The sequence below is a fragment of the Lutra lutra genome, chromosome 10 (assembly GCF_902655055.1).
Source record: "Lutra lutra chromosome 10, mLutLut1.2, whole genome shotgun sequence".
NCBI classification, from domain to species: domain Eukaryota; kingdom Metazoa; phylum Chordata; class Mammalia; order Carnivora; family Mustelidae; genus Lutra; species Lutra lutra.
In genome coordinates, this window is record NC_062287.1 from 80,288,838 (window position 1) to 80,309,554 (window position 20,717).

The 20,717-nt window shown below is 39.3% G+C and overlaps 1 protein-coding gene and 1 pseudogene across 2 annotated transcripts in view; both read left to right on the forward strand.

Annotated features, from left to right (window-relative positions):
* The window catches only part of BBOX1 (gamma-butyrobetaine hydroxylase 1), a 62,035-nt gene that overhangs the window by 23,039 nt on the left and 18,279 nt on the right, over positions 1-20,717 (forward strand). For both annotated transcript variants that reach the window (XM_047747275.1, XM_047747273.1), the window contains exon 4: positions 4,631-4,829. In XM_047747275.1, the coding sequence (XP_047603231.1) occupies positions 4,631-4,829 (199 nt within the window). The remainder of the gene's footprint in view (positions 1-4,630; positions 4,830-20,717) is intronic.
* Positions 2,668-2,793, forward strand: LOC125080321 (uncharacterized; annotated as a pseudogene).

Below are 20,717 nucleotides of genomic sequence, written 5' to 3' on the forward strand. Positions count from 1 at the left end.
CTATAGTTCATTACAAGAATCGCAAGGCTTTCTACAAGTATGTGTGGAATAAGTGCAAGATCATTTCAACACAACATGGCAAGCACTGGGCTGGAGTTGTGTTTCAGTGCTGGGGGGCCACAGAAGACAGCCATCTAATTCATTCTTACAGAGCCTAAAGGAGGGCATCTCAGAGGCTGGCTGTGCCTACCCAAAGCCCATCCCCCTCCCCACCCCTGCCCAGTACTCTGCCTGTGCATGCCACCACTTTCTAACACAGACTGCCACTTGGCTAGAGGGGTTTCTCTGCCTTGGCTAACACATGGAGAAGGTGTCCAAAGGTGCCCAGAGAAGTGGGGTTGGTTTAGGTAGCCCGGGCATCCCAGCTCCCTTGCCCCTGGGTGGGACAACTCTGAAATACAGCCTTCAGTATTGCCAAAAGGCCCAGCAGTTCAATTCACCATTCATTAAAATGATTTCCAGAGGCTTCCTTTCTTGCCTTAGTTCCCCACCTCCTATTAGTTCTTCCAGGGATCCCTCCCTTATACATTGCTTGCATTCAGATCCTCATCTCAGGTCAGCTTCTGGAATATCTCAGTCTAGAAGAGAACAAGTGATCAGATTCTTAAGATATGCCAAGTTCACTAGAGAAGAAGTAAAAGAATATTTGAAGAGACAGGATCCCCTTAGCCCAGGGAAGAGACTCAAAGCCCTACTAGCAGCCAGGCATGTTTCCTTCCTCGAGGGTCGGATTTGGATTTTGGCTGGACCCCTGCAAAGTACTCACAGGAAGAGATAGTAGGTGATTGGCCGGCCATATTAGCGTATTAGACTTGCTACTTCAGAGCCAAGAGCACAGTTCAGTGCAGGTGGACTGAAGGTTCTAAATCCAAAATAACACATTGCAACTCAACCTGGTGCCTTCAGGAATCTTTAAGCAAAGAGCTTTGTGTCTTTTCCCTTTTTGAAATACAACTCAAGAGCCAGGAATGTGATGCCTAATGCTGAAAAGGAAACCTTGTACAAACCGTTCCTTGAAAGCCAGCATGTAGAGTGTTCATAAATTTTATGATGTGTGAAGCACATGTTCAAGGAAGTATTTATTAGTAGGCCGTAAGTTAAATTAGAAAGGGTGGTTCATGCCTTAAATATTCCGTCATTTTCCATACTGTTTATGTATCCAGACCCAAGTGTAAAATTTAAATTTGCTTTTAATGTGTTCACCTGACAAATGATTTACTCTTGTCAATGTGTTTTCTCTTGAGTCCACAGCAATTCTGTTCTGTGGTTGGGGGAGAACAGGGGAGGTGCTTCAAAATCACTTTTTCAATGTTAAATTTTCTGTGCAGGTACATGAAGTGATTTTACTGGTAGATTTATTGAAACATAGTTTATTTCTCACTGCAAATTAAAATATTTTATATTGCGGATGCTAAGCTGAGTTTAGAAACTGGGTAGTCAGAATACTATCTTGGAAAATCACGTTTAGCACAACTGAACAGATAAGTGGTTGGTATTAGGACACAGGTTCTATAACGAGCTGTGGCCCTTGTTTGCTGATTTCTGTAAAGTCCTTGCCGGGGCATGCCAGAATGAGAGCTAGAGCTGGAAAATGGTGAAATTTTGCAGAACATAAAAGGCATTGTAACCACCCTCTGATAGTAAAATCCTATAAATCTGAAATTACTTACGGTAGAGACTACGCTGTGTGTAGTACTGAGAGCCTTGCTTTATATTGGAGTCTTAGTGTGAATATGGTTAATTTTATACATGGAAAGAGTAATATGTTTATTGAAAGAACCTAAGTCATTCTGCGATTTTAAAACAAAAAAAAATACTGTGTGTGCACATGTGTATGCACGTGTGTGTTGTCCTATAATGGGAAAACGAATCACATAGAAACAAAAACTCATTAAAACATGCTATAAGTGGGGGTGCCTGGGTGGCTCAGTTGTTAAGCATCTGCCTTCGGCTCAGGTCATGATCCCAGAGTCCTGAGATCGAGCCCGGCATCGAGCCGGGAAGCCTGCTTCTCCCTCTCTCACTCCCCCTGCTTGTGTTCTCTCTCTCTCGCTGTCTCTCTCAAATAAATACAATCTTTTAAAAAAATGTTATAGGGCGCCTGGGTGGCTCAGTGGGTTAAAGCCGCTGCCTTCGGCTCAGGTCATGATCTCAGGGTCCTGGGATCGAGTTCCGCATCGGGCTCTCTGCTCAGCAGGGAGCCTGCTTCCCTCTCTCTCTCTCTGCCTGCCTCTCCGTCTACTTGTGATCTCTCTCTGTCAAATAAATAAATAAAAATCTTTTAAAAAAATGTTATAGATGTATGAAGTTTGTGTCCTAAGGAGACCCTCCTTGAAGCCACAAAGTACTCAAAATATGAACTCAAAGTTTTTAAAACGTTCACATTTTGGAAAATGTTTTTTCAATCTGTGTATTCTACTTCCCTGACTCACAGTCACTGACACTCTCTGGAAAGTGATAATGGCCTTAAGTAAAACCAAACCAGCTTGGAGCCCTGAAATACACTGGCATAAATTAAAAGAAGTGAAGCTAGCTGATTTTTCAGCCTTGGTTCATTACACAAAAGGTAGACAGCAATGTCGTACAATGAAACCTACTCATCATGTTTTTTCTGCATCTAAAATCCTGAACAGAAGCCAAGCTTTATTTTTCATTTTTTTAAATTCCATCATTTCTTGGCTTTTTGGCTCAGATCAAGTGTAGTATTTTTTTTAATTCCAGTATAATTAACACACAGTGTTATATTCAAGGTTTATCTTTAAATACCCATACCTGAACAAGTTCAGACAAAGTGGTCCTAAGTGTAACTTGCTTTGCTTTCTTTTTTATCTAGTAGATTTCCTTTGTAAGGGACAGAATAAATGATGGACATGCAGACATAAGGCATAAAAATACATGTGACAACAGTATTTCAAGGCACCGCTTGTTTATTTTATGCATAGTTGTTAAAATTATAGACTTTGGAATCCGTTGTCTGGATTTGACTAACTTGCCCTGCAAATCATTAGCTCTGTGTGATTTGGATGGCTGTTCCCTTCTTTATAACTTGGGAATGCTGAAAGCATCTAGTGGGTATTTTTATTGTGGACATTAAAAGAAATAACATATGGAAAGCACCTAGCACTGTGCCTAACATCTAGAAAGGAGTCAGTAAATACCGACTATTATTATAGGTGGTGAGAAAGTGGTTTTCTACTATGTACTATGCACTATAGTAGGCTCTTTGCCTGATCAACAAATGGCCTGCACAGTAAATAGAGTTATGGCTCTTTTACAAATTAAGAGATGGAGGCTCAGAAAGGACACCAAGAAACTATCTAGCAAGATGCAGGACAATGATTCAAATCCAGGCCCCTCTGCCTCCGTTCTTGACCTTATTAATATCCTGGTCCATATGGTACCAGCTGCATGTGGCTGTTTGGCTGGTGGCTAACTAGCTGATGGGAGAGCAGGAGGTGGCCTCCTGAACCTGCAGGCATCTTTTCACAATCTATTGCTACTATCTGACTCCTTAGAAATCCCTGTTGGACATCAAAGAGAAGGGAATGATTTCCAGTCTACAACAACTACACAGGAACACTGATCCATTCCTCATTCTTAAACTGGGAGCTTGGGGCTGTTTTCCATAACACGACATATATTCCCCAGTTTGAGAAGTGAGGCTTGCTTAGGATGACATTGAGATCATAAGATCTCATTCTGTCACTTGTTCAGAAGATTTGCCTTCCTAAGGCAGATTCTTTCTTCTAAAACTGAAAAAATCAAATGGATTAGCTTGAGCTAGGTCTCTCCTGAATGCAGTTGTTAATATCTGAGTTATTTCCCTTGGCAAAATGACATCTCTGTGTTCTGCCTCCTTTGGGGAGAGCCCGGTTTGCAAAGCAAATTATTTTTTCCATTTCATTTCCTTTCTGTTTCTTCAAGTAAACTTTTCTCATGAGCATTTGATCATGAGGAATCAGAAAGCTAATGAAAGCACTTGACTTCATCTACGGTCATGTTGTCATCAAAGGATCTATGCAAAATGCATTTTCTATGCATCCCAGGAGCACACCTTTCATCTTATCTTCCCCATGGATAGGTTTTTTTGTTTTGTTTTGTTTTTACTCCAAAGAATGATTTGACCTCAGAGAAAGCTTCTGATCAGGTGAAATAAGAGGAAGACGGAGCTGTACCCACCAAGGCAAACACTCCTCCCACCTCTAGGAATGTGCATATACTATTCTCAGTCCATCATCCAGATTTTATCATCTATTTGGAGTTGAACAATGTGACATGGCCATTAAAATACACAGTATCTCAGTAGAGACGTTTCTAAGCAGAGTCCAGGCAAAGAAGCCCTACGGATGTATAGCTCAAGAGCTATCCATGAGCTAAACATTCTCTCGACAAATGAGCTTAGTGAATATATACCTGTCATGGGTTTGGCAGTGGTAGGCAGGAGGTATATAGTAAACTGGCATGGCCCCAGGGAAGAAAAGTTAGTAGCTTGAGCAATTCGAGTATGACTGAAATTCCGTAAATCCCACGAGAAATGAAAGCTCAACTTCAATGAACTAGTCCCTTCTCTGAGGTTCTCATTTTATATAGAAACAATGTAATCTCATCTGGTTTCTTTTCTTATTCACAGAATGTCAGTACTGGGGCGCCGAGCTCCAGCTACCCACACTGGATTTTGAAGATGTTTTAAAAAATGATGAACATGCCTACAAGTGGCTCTCTGCCCTCAAGAAAGTAGGCATAGTACGACTCACAGGAGCATCTGACAAACGAGGACAAGTTTTAAAACTTGGGAAAAGGATCGGTTTCCTTTATCTCACATTTTATGGGTGAGTTACCAAAGAGTTTGTATCCTGCCACTGAGTATAAAGTTTGGTATATTTCCCAGAAGGAAGAGACTCTTTTGATTGGAGATAACAAAATTCTCATAATGCCCTGAGCAGGAAGTCAGATGAGAAGACATGTCTAAAAGTGGGATTTCTCTGAGAATAACTGAGATTTTAAAGGATCCTAAAATCCAAAAGACATCAGACATCAAAGCCAGGCTAGTTATAGATGGCAGGTTAGTTTCCTAGGGCTGCCATAACAGAATACTATAGACTCGGTAGCTTAAACAACAGAAAGTCATTTCCTCAGACTTCTGAAAACCAGATGTCCAAGAGGAAGGTGGCTGCAGGTTTTGTTTCAGTGCGAGCTCTCTTCCTGACGTGGAGATGGCCACTCTCTCACTGGGTTCTCACATGGCCTTTCCTGTCTGTCCCTGCACTGCTGGTATCTCTTCCTCTTCTTATAAGGACAGCAGTCCTGTTGGAGAAGGGCCCTAATCTTAAGACTTCATTTAACATAATCACCTTCTTAAAGGCTCCATCTCCAAATCCAGTCACGTTGATGGTCAGGGCTTCAACATTTGATTTTGGGGAGAATGCCCTTCAATTCATAGCAGGTAGCATGGAAGACCATGTTTCTCCAAAACTTTTATAAATGTGAAGTTCATTAAAGTTTTACTGCCCAAGACTTGGTGCAAAAAAAAAAAAAAAAAAATAGGGCCCTGGGGAACTGAAACCAGCCACCAGCTGTGTTAAAAAAGATAAAACTAATATGCAGAAAATTAGGTCTATGCACTTCGGCAAGGACAGGAAATGTATTTGATTTTAACTTTGGAATAAGAAGCTGTTTGCATAAGAATTGCCTGGGAGGTAACATTCATTATGGATAATGAAACTCTAACAACAGGAAACACTTATTTGGAAGTGGGGGGTATGAGTGTATTTCTAAACTGTAGGGTGAACCCTCGTGCGGGATGTATATAATTATTCTTGGGCTCACAGAGCAGAGGGCACTGGGAATGAAAAGGACCTTTAAAATCCAAAGGTTGCAAAACTGGTAGCACACAGGCTGTATTCAGATATGTTTTGGTTGGCCCACAGGATGTTGAAAGAAAAGAATTAGTTGTCAACACTAAAAAACTGGGAGATTTTACATTAAATATGGATCTGGCTTTTCTTGAAAAATCAAATTTGGCAACAACTGAGACTCCATCCTGCATGCCAGGAGCCTGTTTGGTGTAAGTGGAGGCTGCCGCTTGAAGAGAGCATGTGCTCACACTCCAGTTGCACAAATCATGTGTGGTCCCCCCACCCCCGCTCAGACCTGCAGGAGCCCTGCCTGCCTTTGAGTTTGCCACCCCTAATCTAGAGTAAGGCTCTGTCTATAGATAAACAGAGAATCAAAAATAACTAATCTCTTGCCCCCAATGATTTGATCAAGTTTATTCATGGTAGAAGACTCTATCCTGTGTAGATTTAGATGACCCCACTGCTACCCCGACCCCAAGAACTTACTGCTACCATTAGCACACGGTGAGCTACTGAATTTTTATCCTCCCTACATCTGCAAGAATTTAAGCTGTTTGGGGTTCAGTTGGTCAAACAGCCAACTTTTGATTTTGACCCAGGTGACGGTCTCAGGATCATGGGAGTCTGCTTGAGATTCTCTCTATCCCTCTGTCCCTTCCCCCACTCATGTGCACTGCACTCGCACTCTTTCTCTCTATAAAATACATAATGTTTTTAAATTTAAGCTGTTTTGCAGATCGTATAAGTAACAATAGATAAAGAGTTGGAGATAGTCTTGAAATTATCAAGAGCCTCCATCTAATTATTTGTTCTTTATTTATCATTCACAATTTTCTGAAATAGGTAACTTCCTCCAGTTCACTGAAAAGGATTCTGAATTCCAGAGAATTAAACTATAACCCAAGTTTTCACAGGTAGTAGAAAAGGAACCAGAGTTAGAATCTGGGGCTGCTTTATCCACGGGCTTCCTAATCCACCTCACTATCAATGATATTAAGGAAGAACATGGGAGGATGCTTTTAGTCATCAGAAGTAAATAGAATACTTCAAAATAAATCTCTTCTATATTTTTCTGCTTAGTTTTATTTGCTGACAATGAGATTTTTGTATCTATGCAACACATGTCACAATTTCACAACAGCAGCCAAATTGGGGGGGGGGGTCTCTTTGTTATAGTATCCTAATGCTCCCCCTCACCCATCACATTTAGGGTCAGCTTCTTAGTCCTGATTTATGACTTGAATTTTGTTTTGTTTTATTATAATTTTGCCACTGATCTAATTGATCTTATCTTGTGAAGTTTATTGGAATAAATACTCAAGGTTTGTTGTCAAAAACAAATCAGACCTCCTACTACCGTTGCATTTCCTTTGTCCAAGACCTCTGCATCTAACTGGATAGGTTTAACCTACTCAATCTCATCTTCCATGCAGAGAATCACATTTCTTTCCTGAATCTCTCAAACTATACCACAGGCCAAGAAAGGCCTTTCTGACAACCTTACTGCTACTTCTACAACATATTACCAAGATCTCTATAGGTTTGTTTGTTTGTTTTCAATTTTAATTTTTAATTCTTTACCTCAAGAACTTATAGAAGAGGGCAGTTTTGCTGTTGTTGCTTTGTTATTATTTGTTGCTTATGTGTTTTTTAAGAGAATGAGAAAAACGAATATTTTCCTGAAGTGATTTCCCCTTTCTGCCTCCTCCCACGTAATGTGGAAAATGATGTTAAAATTTCTGTGACAGGAGATTCAAAAGAAGGGATATTTAGAGCAATAGTTCTCCACTGAGGTTACACATCAGAATAGCCAGTTTTAAAAATGCTGACATCTGTGCCCATTCTCCATGGATTTTTCAAAACAGGATTTGGATTTGACCTGATTATCAGGAATTTTAAAAACCCTGCAGGTGATTCTTGTGTGTAGCTAAGGTTACAAACCTCTAGTTGAGAAGAGGATTATTTCAAAAGAAGGCAGGTCTCAGTTGGTGTAGAATTTGGGTGCTTTACACTCTCTCAGCTCTCACAGTTATGTACACCAAGTGTCATTTTTCATGCTCTTCTTTGTGGTGTGGTAATGCCTGGACATGACTTATCTTTATAAGAGACTCAGTAGCTGCCTTCAATGTGGACCTTTCTTTAATAGCTTTGTTTCTCCACTGGCAAAGAGTCTTACTATTGTCCAAAAATAATTGGCAGGTGAGTGAGAGAATGCAATGAATAAATGAAGGCAATAAATAATGGAGAGGAGGGATTGCCATAGATAGAAGGATGGAGAAAGGAAAGTGGGAAGAAGAAGGCTAAAGGCTAATTTTGCGTCCCATGTAGATTTTTCAAGAAGCCTGGTTTCTACTTTTGCTTAAATGCCAAAAATATAAATAGCTTGGTGCTACTTTACACATGTCTTCTTTGGGAAACAAATATCCACCTAGCACTTTCCCATTCAAATAGAATTACAAGTTTGGAGAATTTGAATGCATGGGTCTAAAGTGAGAATTATAGTATCTATTTTTGGTTCTCGGCTGTCATCTCAATTGTTAAAGCATTGATTAGATAAACAAAAACAGTGGATCCCAGCATTTTGCATAGTCTTAGCATATAGTAGGTAAGGAATAAATGTTTAATGATAGATACACACCTAGATGTTTTCAAAAAACTATAAAGCAGCAAGTGAATACAAAAATTATTAGAGCATTTCATAATCATAAAATTAGATTAAAATACTAAATCAAAATGGTAATAGCTTTGAGGACAAAAGTAGATGTCATTTCCATGTCTATATTTTCTCAGATGATTATCATTATTTTGTCAGTGCATCATCTAGACAATATTTTTTTCAAGCAACTCTGTGAAATGCTCAGCAACCTTACTGCTTGATGATGAAAGCTTACCTGGGAGAAAAGAATAAGACTTGGTAAAGAAGCTCTCATTGTCAATTTTTTCCCACCAGAGATAGCTGGTAAGGGAAAATTACAGCACTATGTAATAAGATAACATTTTCAGAAGGATTTAGACCTTAAAGTTGGATCAATATAGTTTTTACAGGGTAGGGTCAAGAGCCTCCTCTCATGCCCCTTAACTTCCTCCGAAAAAAATCAATAAAAATATCTTTCTGAATAATTTCTCTTTTAAATTTTTGTTTATTTTTTAAAATTTATGTATAATTAATTTACAGACTTATACTCAATCCAGGTGTGCAATATAACACTCAGCAATTCAGAGATGTTACTCAGTGTGCCTCACAATAAGTGTATTCTTGATCCCCTTAATCTGGTTCATGCTCTCCCCATCCACTTTCCTCTAGCAACCACCAATTTATTCTTTGTATTTAAGAGTCTGTTTCCTTGTCTCTTCCTTTTTTTGTTCATTTGTTTTGTTCCTTAAATTTCACGTGTGATATGATATGTGTCTTTCTCTGACTCACTTATTTTGCTTAGCATTTTACCCTCTAGATTCATCCATGCTGTTTTAAGTGGAAAGATCTTATTCTTTTATAGCATAGTATATACACTACATCTTCTTTATCCATTCACCTATGGATGGACATGGGCTGCTTTCATAGCTTGGCTATGATAAATAATGCTATAATAAACATAGGGGTGCATGTATCTTTTCAAATTAATGTTTCTGTTTTCTTTGGGTTAATACCTAGTAGAGGAATTACTGGATTGTATGTTAGTTCTATTTTTAATTTTTTGAGAAACTTCCATACTGTTTTTTTTTTTAAAGATTTTATTTATTTATTTGACAGAGAGAGAGAGATCACAAGCAGGCAGAGAGGCAGGCAGAGAGAGGGGAGGAAGCAGGCTCCCCGCAGAGCAGAGAGCCCAATGCGGGGCTCGATCCCAGGACCCTGAGATCATGACCTGAGCCGAAGGCAGCGGCTTAACCACTGAGCCACCCAGGTGCCCCTCCATACTGTTTTCCACAGTGGCTTCATCTATTTGCGTTCCTACCATCAGTTTGCGTTCCCACTTGGGTTCTCACCAAGAGTGCATAATTCCTTTTTCTCTACATCCTCACCAACACTTGTTGTTTCTCATGCTTTTGATTTTAGCCATTCTGACAGGTATGAGATGATATATCCTTGCAGTCTTGATAATGATTTCTTAATTGAAGAAATTATCTGAATTTATGACACAATCTAGCCCAATGGGAAAGAGTCATTATAAACTATACTTTTTCTATATACTGCCATCTTCAATGATTATACCAAGTTAGAACATTTTCAAGAATGTAACCAGCAGAACAAATCTGAAAGGAAGCACAATCACTATAGATCACACTGAATGTCTTGATTGGTGGTATTATTGTTTTACCCTTCTGTATGCTACATTGTGCAAGGCATTGTGTTAGGCATTTTGTTCTGACCTAGATTTGGGTTTCTACTTTATGGAAAAGTATTTTTTGTCACTGTTGTAAGTGGGCAAATACCAATACTTGAGTTGACTTCATCTAAATAATTGGAGCCAATAAAAATTCCATAAAATCAAGGAACAGACTGGAAAGCAACCCTAGACTTTTGACATTCCAAATGAGGAAATGTGGCAGTCAATACATGCCAGTGGCAGTTAAAAGACAGTGAAGGGTGATGGTCTCCAACATGTGAAAGTACAGTAAAGATGGGCAAACATGGCTGCTTGAGAAAATGAAGCCAGGCTCCTCAAAATGTACAAAGGCTACCATTGTGTAAGTAGGTGTAGCAGGAATAAATATATATTTAATTAAGCCTTCATAAAGCTGGACGGTCCCTCTTCCCATCCCCATACTAATTCAGTTCAGGTGAAAGCCTTTTTTTTTAGGCTATTCTTCCTCCTTCCTGGCTATCCCACCAGAGAGAGCTGGTAAGGGCCAACTACAGCACCATCACTCTCTCAGCTGTTTGTCCAAGACTGTGTTCCTCCCATCCTACTTAATTCCTTTCCTGCATGCATCACCCTTGCTTTTCCTTCTGGCCTTTATTCTGCCTACAGACAGCATATCCTGTCCCAAATCCTCCTCTGTTTTTGGCTACTTTTTGGGCTTTCTTGCTCTTCTCACTTGATATACTAGCATTTTCCCCCCTCCCTCCCAACCACCACCTCTGTGACAGCCTCCCTTCATCTGGTAGTCTCTGTAGCTCTAGGAAAGACAACTTTCTCCCAGCCTCTGCTCTGTGAGCTGCCAGCACCTCATCTCCAAGCCCAGGCAAATAAATAAAACAAAATAAGCATTTTACTCCTCACCCAAATGAGCCTGTTTTGCATTCTGAATTACCTATTCAAAAAGAGAAGTGGAAATTCTCCTCTCTTCCGCATATTCATAACATCTAGTAAGGCAATTTCTCTTCTTTCTTTCTTTTTTTTTTTTTTTAAGATTCTGCTTTTAGCAGAGATGCACGCAGTGTGGAAGAAAACCAACCACCCTGCTGTATAATATCCCTACTGTCTATTTGCTGGGTGATAGTAATGCTTACTGGTCATGGGCTTTTGAAACCATAACTCTGATAAGGAAACACTGAGAAGATCCGATGTTCTTCCCTAAAAGGGCAAAATCATACTCTGAAAATACTCCTTTTCCAACTAGTTGGACAACTAAATAAATTGGCTGGGTCAGGTTTTGTTATTTACGTAAGTTCATATAAAGGTATGTGTGTGTGTGTGTGTGTGTGTACATGTGTGACACAGAGAGAAAGAAGAGATTCAGTGTCGATTTTTTAAAGTATTAACCACCAGTATTGTGTATTAACTAGCTGTTCTGCATGTAACAGGATAAGGCATGCATATCTCATTGCTATCATCGGCCTCACATTGATCTCCTTAAAGGCTGAAATGATGGCCTAATCAGGATGATGTCTTCAGGACTAGCTCAGTGTCTGACACACAGTGAGCACTCAGGGAATTTTAATAAAAGGGCATATATGCTAAGATATTGAGGCCTTCATTTGATCAAGAATTCTCTCTTAGCACTGTTGACATTGATAAGCCCTTTAGTGAGAATATTAACCTTGTGAGCAACTCTGAGGGACCCTTCTTCATCAGAAGGTCAAGCAGAAGAAGATACAAATTTCAACCTTAGCTAGCAAGACTGTCTTCTTTCCAGAACACAGTCGAGTAGTTTCAGATTTTCTTCTTTCTAAGAATGTTTTATTTGCTGGCATAAGCAAGTTGCATTAACACATGTAGCAGGGATTAGACTAATAAGAATAATGAGGTGAAAATGAAAAATATGTTTCTCTGAAACACCAACATGAGGAGTAAAATAGGCAGTGGCAACAAGGAGAAAGGATGAAAGCAACTTGGTGGATCTTGGTAGTAGTCAAATTTTATCTTGTGGAGACAAGCATGGAAGCTGTACAATTACGGAATAAAACTTACAAGGTTACAAATTGTAGTGGGAAAATTTAAATAAATACTTTGGAACACTTCATTCCTAAAAACTGGGGGGAGGGTGGAGAACCCAGTATCCCAGAACATCTGCACTTAATTACTGCCCACAGAGCTGCCCGTAGGACCAATAGAGAAACACAGCTGAATCATGGCTCCACACTCGCTGTTTGTAGGTGAGAAGGGGATCTAAGCTTTTCATGTAATTTCCTGGAACTCTAGGATTCTCCTCTACTGAGGACTCGCTTCTCTCTTTCTACAGGAACTGTTTTAATACCTGGCATGCCCTATGAAATCTTTAGATGAAAGGTTGCTGGAAAATGTAGGAGGTGACTCCTGCTGCCCAGTTTTGCATCTGCATGAGCGCCTGGCATGCAGGCTTCGTCAGAGGAATAAAATCATGTCAAACCAAAAAGGTTTCTAATGGGCGGTTTGTCAAGTACACCAGCCAGGCCGGTTAAGAATTAACAATATTGAAATGGCCTCTGGGGAATACAAGAATATATCCTTTCCAGCATTCACCGGATTTCTGCTAGCATTTCTGTAAGCCAGCCCAGCAGCATTTCACACATTTGGTTGTATTAGAGATTGAGGGTACATGAGCAAAAAAATATTATTATTCCTTGGCTTCTGGCCCTTTAGAAGAAATTGCTCCGACCATTAGCACTGCCTCCAAACCTGACTTTGAAAGAGCTACTTGTTTGATATACGTGTTACCAGAAAACATTTGTGGAGACTTAACAGGGAAAGAAAAACCAAGTTTATCATTTTGCTGAAGTTTCTAGACAAGAAATTGCTTGAGAAAACCAAATAGCCCTTCTTGAATAAAAATGGCTCTGAGTTATGAAAAACCAACCTAAAAGCAATTTAGACTTGGGAAGAAAACAAAGAAAACCTTTCTGAGTTCTCAATCTAGTTGTAATTCCATCCTACTTTGTAAAAAATTCACACTGGGATTTCTTAATGAGTTGTTTTAGATTCAGTACTGACCCAAGTGTTTCAGTAGGGGGGAAGAGAACCTTTAAAATGTGTATTCTTGTTTTAGGGGTTCCCAGGCAGAGTAACAAGCTGTGTTCTTTCAGCCATAGTGAACCCCAGCTTATGTTATCAGCCAAGAGACTGTCCCTGGTGTTCCCTTTGTAATACTCAGTTTTGCAGTAATTAAAGTTGTGGCCAGCAAAACCACTTGAGTATGAGGTCATCTCATGAATGAAAGGAAAAATAATTTCTCTGTCTCGTGCTCTCCTAGAAATCACTTGAGGAAATTTTTGAGACCCGAGTAAACCATTTGCTTCTCCACAAGCCCTGACTCCTTATTGCCTCCTCGGTTTTCCTCTGAGGGTTGGGATGGGACAAAATAATTTTCTGTTAAGCACCTTTGACATGCTAAGTATTGAACTCAATGCTTTACAGTGATTACCTTGCATCTTCACAATTCTAATAAGAGCCATTATTCCCATTTTAGAGATAAAGAAACTGAGGCAGAAAAATCAGACTTCAGGGCGCCTGGGTGGCTCAGTGGGTTAAGCCGCTGCCTTCGGCTCAGGTCATGATCTCAGGGTCCTGGGATCGAGTTCCGTATCGGGCTCTCTGCTCGGCAGGGAGCCTGCTTCCCTCTCTCTCTCTCTCTCTCTCTCTCTGCCTGCCTCTCTGTCTACTTGTGATCTCTCTCTGTCAAATAAATAAATAAAATCTTAAAAAAAAAAAAAAAAAGAAAAATCAGACTTCAAACCCAGGTTTACTTGACTCAACAGTCTGCAGTCTTTCCTTGGCGCTGTGCTTGAATGGTGGTTTATCTAGCACTCCCGCCATAGTTCCTAATGCCGCAGGAATTATTAACTACCAAATGGGGCTTCCACTCATATTTATAGCTCAGATGCAAGGGAACAACTTAATAGGATTATAGAGAGATTTCTCAAACTAAGTCATAACAACAGCACTAGAATATTCATTCCCATCCCATCTATTAAGTTCAAATTATAGCCAACTGTTTATGCAAAGGGAAAGTGACGATCGACAAGGAATCAGAAAACTTGTGACAAGAGAAAATGAGGTTTATATTTTAACCTTGCGCATCAAAAATCTAAACCAGCATCTAGCGCCTGTTCTGTTGAGATAAATCAAGCACAATTTGACCTACCACCACCCAAAAACTAAATATGCTTAATGTGGAATTCTCCGAAACTTTTTTTTTTTTTTTTTTTTTTTTTGCAATGCACTGTATTCTTAGTTTTTTGTAATGAAAGACTTTGGAACTTTGGAGGAAATTGCTGTAACTTTTTTCTTTGTGTTTTTAGAGGTGGTTGCCATCTTTCCATCACTACCCGTCTTTACTTTTATTATTGGGAGTATTACTAACCTTCCAAAATAAATTTTAAAAAGCCACTTCTTGTGGTAAAATACAATCCAGACACAGAAGAATCACAAAGACAAATATATAGTTTAATGAATTTTTGTAAGACACATGCTCTTGAAACACCATCCAGGTCAAGAAATAGAACAGTGACTACTCTGGAACCCATCCACATGCTCTAAGCAATCACAAACCTCTCTTTTCTCCCCAAATGTAACAGCCCTCCTGAATTTTTTGGTATTCACTATCTTGTTTTTCTGATTTAGAGTATTAGCACCAAAATGTGCATTCCTTAATGGTGGTTTGGTTTCTCAATTTTTTAGATTTATTTATATATTTTTTCCTCCCCTATTACTAATTCTATTAGTAAGTAAAATTTACTACAGCACCAGTGCTTTGTGAACATCTCTCTATTCATTTTGATTGTCTGAATCTTACTCTCTTGTAAATTCCTCAGAAAGGCCCCATGAGAACAATATTCTCTAAATTCTTGCATGTTGACAGCAATTTAAGATCTTTATACTTGAAAAATCAATTTGGCTAAATATATAATTCTTGGCTTACAACATCTTTAATATGTCTCTACAGTTTTATTGGTAATCTAATTTTCCTTCCCTTATAAATAACTTGATATTTTTACTTGGATGCCCAAAAGATTTTTCTTTTTAAAGATCAGTAACTTTACAGGCTATGTTGGTATTGGTTATTCTGGGGCAACTTTTTCAGGGACCATATGGTTTGGTCTTTCAGTGTTTCAAATCTTTTGTTTTTTTTTTTAAATTTCAGGAATTTTTTTTAAAATTATAGTTCTTGGGGCGCCTGGGTGGCTCAGTGGGTTGGGCCGCTGCCTTCGGCTCAGGTCATGATCTCAGGGTCCTGGGATCGAGCCCCGCATCGGGCTCTCCGCTCGGCGGGGAGCCTGCTTCCTCCTCTCTCTCTGCCTGCCTCTCTGCCTGCTTGTGATCTCTCTCTGTCAGGTAAATAAATAAAATCTTTAAAAAAAAAAAAAATTATAGTTCTTAATATTTGTTCTTTTTATTCTGGATTTCTTCTTTTGAGGACTCCTATTATGTATATATTAAATCATCTGTTAATTAAAATTTATTAAAATTTATTACTTTCTCTCAAATCCCTCTTATCTCTGTCTTTTTTGATATTTAAGTTTTTCTTTTTATCTTCTCATTATCCAAACGTGTTATCTGTTGTACTTATTCAATATTGCATCCCTTCTAGCTTAGTCTTCATTTTTAATGATTTTTAAAATTTTTCCTTTCTGAGTATATCACTCCATTTCTGGGTTTCTATCTCTGATGTAAGTTATTCTTTCATATATTATATCATTTGATTAATATCTTCTGGACTCAATAGCAGTAGGTATAAGCAGAAAAACAGAAGTTAGAGAAACTAGAATATTTTTTATCTTTTGGGGCGTATCCTTCTGGCATGTATTATCTATAGGTATGTTATTTTGCTATTCATTCTCTTTCTTAAAATAAACTTTAGGAAACTAAACCTTAACCATGTGATATTTCTAATTTTAATGTGAACTTTTTTCTTGATTATTAAAAGGAGATATGATTCAGAAACTTTGTTAAAGTTTTAAACTGTATTTCAAAACTATGGATGATAACCTTCTGGTTATCAGACCTCCTGGTTTCTCTCCTTTACTTTTATCTGGAACTTCTTTTTCCTTTGTCCTTACTGTTCCTGGACTGCTCAATTTGGAGTCTCTTCATGGATGAGGGTTTCATCTGTTGAGTGTTTAGAGTTCCCAAGCCCAGACTAATCCAGTCCCTTACCACAGACCCCTCATAGGCAGCTACGTTGAAATGTGAACATACCCTCCCAGGCGCCAGTAAACTGTCCCTTCATGATCTGGGAATTTTTCGGATCGATCCAATACCTAGTTGCTTCACTCTGCTTCCTCCTCTGCACCATTTCTGATATGGCATGTTGTGGCTTTGGAAAGTCTGTCTCTATACCTACTCGTATTTTGGACCTCATGGATATATCCTGTCACCTAATTTTGGTTTAGATGTTTTCCCCGAGTTTTGGGGTTTGCACACTAGATGTCCCATGAAGAAAATTCAGAGAGATTAAGAACTATGTCACCATGATTATCCCAGGACCCTCCTTGTTTGCTTTGTATCTTCATGCTTCATGGAGATTTCCATATGAGTTTAATGGATGGAGTGAGAGCAATGCTAGATATCGGACAGGTTACTTTCATTTTCCTACTTTATAGTGGGGATATTCTTATCAAAAATGGAATGGAGTTTTTCATTTTCAGGAATAAATGCAATGTAAATGAGAGTCCAAAATATAAGTTAGAACTGAAAAGATAATGGCTTTTTAAAACACAGCCTAGCAGTTCTGCCAAGTATTGTTTGCAAACAACTGTAACACTTCCCCTAGGAATCAGATAACAGAAATGATTGGTGGCCAAATTATTCATGATTTAAATATATCTAAAACATATAGCTTTGGCCGGGATTAAAGTTAATAGCTAGACAATCAGGAACATAACACAATTTACTGTTTTACAGTCCATGCCTTCATTCAACAAATATTTTTGGCAGTGGGTTAAATGCTATGAGATAAAGAGTATGTTTCAGCTCAGTTCCCTCATGTAATGAGGTTTTATTTGGTACGACTTTACAGTACAATAAGGGAAACAGATATTTGAAACAAAACCAAGAATAGCCACAGAGCAAACAGTCCCCACTGCAGCCCATATTGGACCTCTCTCACTTCCCCTGAGAGGCTATGTTCTCTCCCTCTACTGGGCCTTCTGCCCATAGTGACCTTTACCCTTCTAGGTAAATCCTACTCAGTCTTCAGGTCTCCACCTAATCTTTACTCTCTTATTCTCATAACGTCTTGTACTTTAGCTTTGAAGGTAAGTCACACTGATTTTTCTTCCCCAAAGACTGTACATTCCATGAGATGCAAGTACCATGTCGGTTCTGTTCATGTCTGTATCCTCAGTTCCTGGCCCATTGTGTGTGTGTCTAATAAGTGATGATGGAAAATTAAATATCTGAAGCTCAGAAGGGTGACTGCACCTGGGAAGTTATAGGTAGATGTGTTACAACTATGGTTAGAAATGTTAGGGGCCCCTGGGTGGCCCAGTTGGTTAAGCATCTGCCTTCGGCTCAGGTTGTGATCCCAGGGTCCTGAGATCAAAACCCACATCGGGTTCCCTGCTTAGTGGGGAGCCTGCTTCTCCCTCCCCCTGCTCTTGCTCTCTCTTTCAACCTCAAATAAATAAATAAAATCTTCAAAAAATAAAAAAAGAAATAGAAAACAAATGATATACAGCATAATATTCCTTTGGATGATTATTAATGTTTTTGTTTATTTTAGCTAAGAGATCTTTTTTTTTTTTTAAGATTTATTTATTTGAGGGCACCTGGGTGGCTCAGTCGTTAGGCGGCTGCCTTCGGCTCAGGTCATGATCCCAGGGTCCTGGGATCGAGGCCCACATGGGACTCCCTGCTCAGTGGGGAGCCTGCTGATCCCTCCCCCACTCTCCTTGCTTGTGTTACCCTCTCTCTGTGTCTTTCTCTGTCAAATAAATAAATGAAGTCTTTTTTTTTTTAAAAGATTTATTTACTTGAGAGAGAGAGCGCGAGCATGTGCTCACATGTATGTGTGTGTGAGAACAGGGGAGGGGAAAGACAGAAAGAGAGGGAGAGAAAGAATCTGAGTCTCCACTCAGCATGGAGCCCAACACAGGCTCAATCTCACGACCCTGAGATCATGACCTGAGCCAAAATCAAGAGTCACACTTAACCAACTGAGCCACCTGGGCACCCCTAAGAGATAATTGTCCATGTTAAAACTTAAAAAATAAAAATTACATATGAACATTATGTTTTAGGTCCAACAGGACAAGTGATGATAGTCAAAAGAAGGCATTCTTCTGTTACCTGATGAGAGCAACTTGCGGTAGGCTGAGATTAGAGAGTGTAGCTGTTGGTGATAAGAAATCCAGGTTGCAGTTGTAGAACATCTTTTCATATAAGTTGTACTTCAAAAAAGAAAAAGATTAAAAATAAATCCAGCATGACTTTCCAGGTGTGATCCGCTAACCAAAAGATTATAAAATCTATCACCAAGGGTATAAGAACAAATCTAGTAAAAACAATATTTAAACACTCCATAAACACTAAAGGATTCAAATTTGTCACAAAACACTATTAATTTCATGAAATAGCATGAGTATCTATGATTGGCCATCTAGACCGGGGTGGATCTAGTGAATAAGTATTCAAACCAAGCCCACAAAATAGTCTCTAAAAATCATGATTTTAATGTACAGGAGCTTTTGACAAAATCCTTAAGTGGAAAATATAAAAGACATTACTTTTTTAAAATTTTAATTCCAGTAGAGTTAACATGTACTGCTGTATTAGTTTTAGGTATACAGTATAGTGATTTAACAATTCTATACATGGCTCAGTGTGCATCATGGTAAGCGGACTCTTAATCCCCTTGACCTGTTTCACCCACCCCCAACCCACCTCCCTGCTGGTAACCACCAGTTTGTTCTCTAGAGTTAAGAGTCCGTGTTTTGGTTTATCCAATTTTGAGAATGACACAAGTAGCTCAGTGGAAATCCCTAGATTTGTTTAAAATAGCATCGCTGGCAAAAGCAGGATTATGTGCACAGTTCCAATCGCCTGTCCCAGCACAACACCAGGCAGGTCTATACCAGTGGGTTAAGATGCTATGCTGAGCCTGCCTCTTGAGTTTTAGAAAAACCTGGGTCCTGCTCCTCTGCTTTGATCACGATACTTTCTGACAGTCTGCTTGAGTTCCTTTACTTGGAGGAGTGTTAGAATCTGTTTCTAATGAAAGATGCCTGTAAATACACCCTCATCTCACTAAGGCCCCACAAGTGGGCTTTTAAAAAACACTTTCTCCACAGGCCCATGGATCACATTTGCATTTATTTCTGGTGTGTTTTCCTTTGGATTTGAGAAGGATGCATGAAAGCTTAGGGTCACAAACAATCAGCAGCAGCCTTCTTGGCATGATTCATTTCTATAAGGATGTAGAAAGGTAGACCAAATGATATTTCGAGGATTTTTCCAGACTTACACTATGACTGTTATGAGAATGTTTTATGATTGGAATTGGCAAGCCCCTTTCCTGGGATTTATCATTATGTGCGAGCATAGACTTTTAGGATATGTATCCCACACCGTGCCTGAGACACTTTAGGGCTGAAAAATGTTTATCATCCCCTGCCAGTTAGTGCAGAGGGCTGGAGAACTGCTCTGATGATGCCAAGTCACAGGCCCCATCCCTGTAGAAGCCAGTTAATGTCAAACGAAGGAAAGATCCGTTCCCCGGCTAAAACGTGCACCTTGAATCTCAGCCAGCTCTTGGCTGCATGAAAATTCAGTGAGCTTACCCCTGATCATAGGAAACACCATGAAAGGGAAGGTAGGTGAATCAATGCAAAGCCATCATCACTCTTGAAAAGAAAAATCTAAATATAATCATTTCTTATTAACAATGTCAAAAGCATCATCTTCTTAGAAGATGCTATAGATTCTACTACTTGACGAAATTACTTTTTTCCTGTCCTTACATCCTTTCCTACATGTTGATTATTATTGGAATGCTGATGGTGACAACAGGCAGAATCTTCATTAGGTTTGGGTCACGGAGTGACATGAGGTTCATGGAGAACATGTATTCCTGGGTACAGTCACTATAGTATAATGGATTGTTGGATTCATATTTGAAATTAGTTGGAGCAGGCTACATACACTCTTTTTCTTTCACAGGTTCTCTCTCTGGTTTATAGCCACATAGAGATGGTTCCTTAAACTTTGGTGGAAGATTTACCAGGCTTTCCATTTTTAATTAATTAATTTATTTATTTATTTATTTTAGATTTATTTATCTATTTATTTGAGAAAGAGAGAGAGAGCACAAGCAGGGGGAGCAGCAGGAAGAGAAAGAGGGAAAAGCAGGCTCCCCGCTGAGCAGGGAGCTTGATGCAGGTCTTGATCCCAGGACCCTGAGATCAGGATCTGAGCCAAACGCAGTCACTTAATGACCAAGCCACCTAGGTGTCCCTATCTTTTTTTATATTTTTATCACAGAGAGAGAGCACAAGTAGAGGGA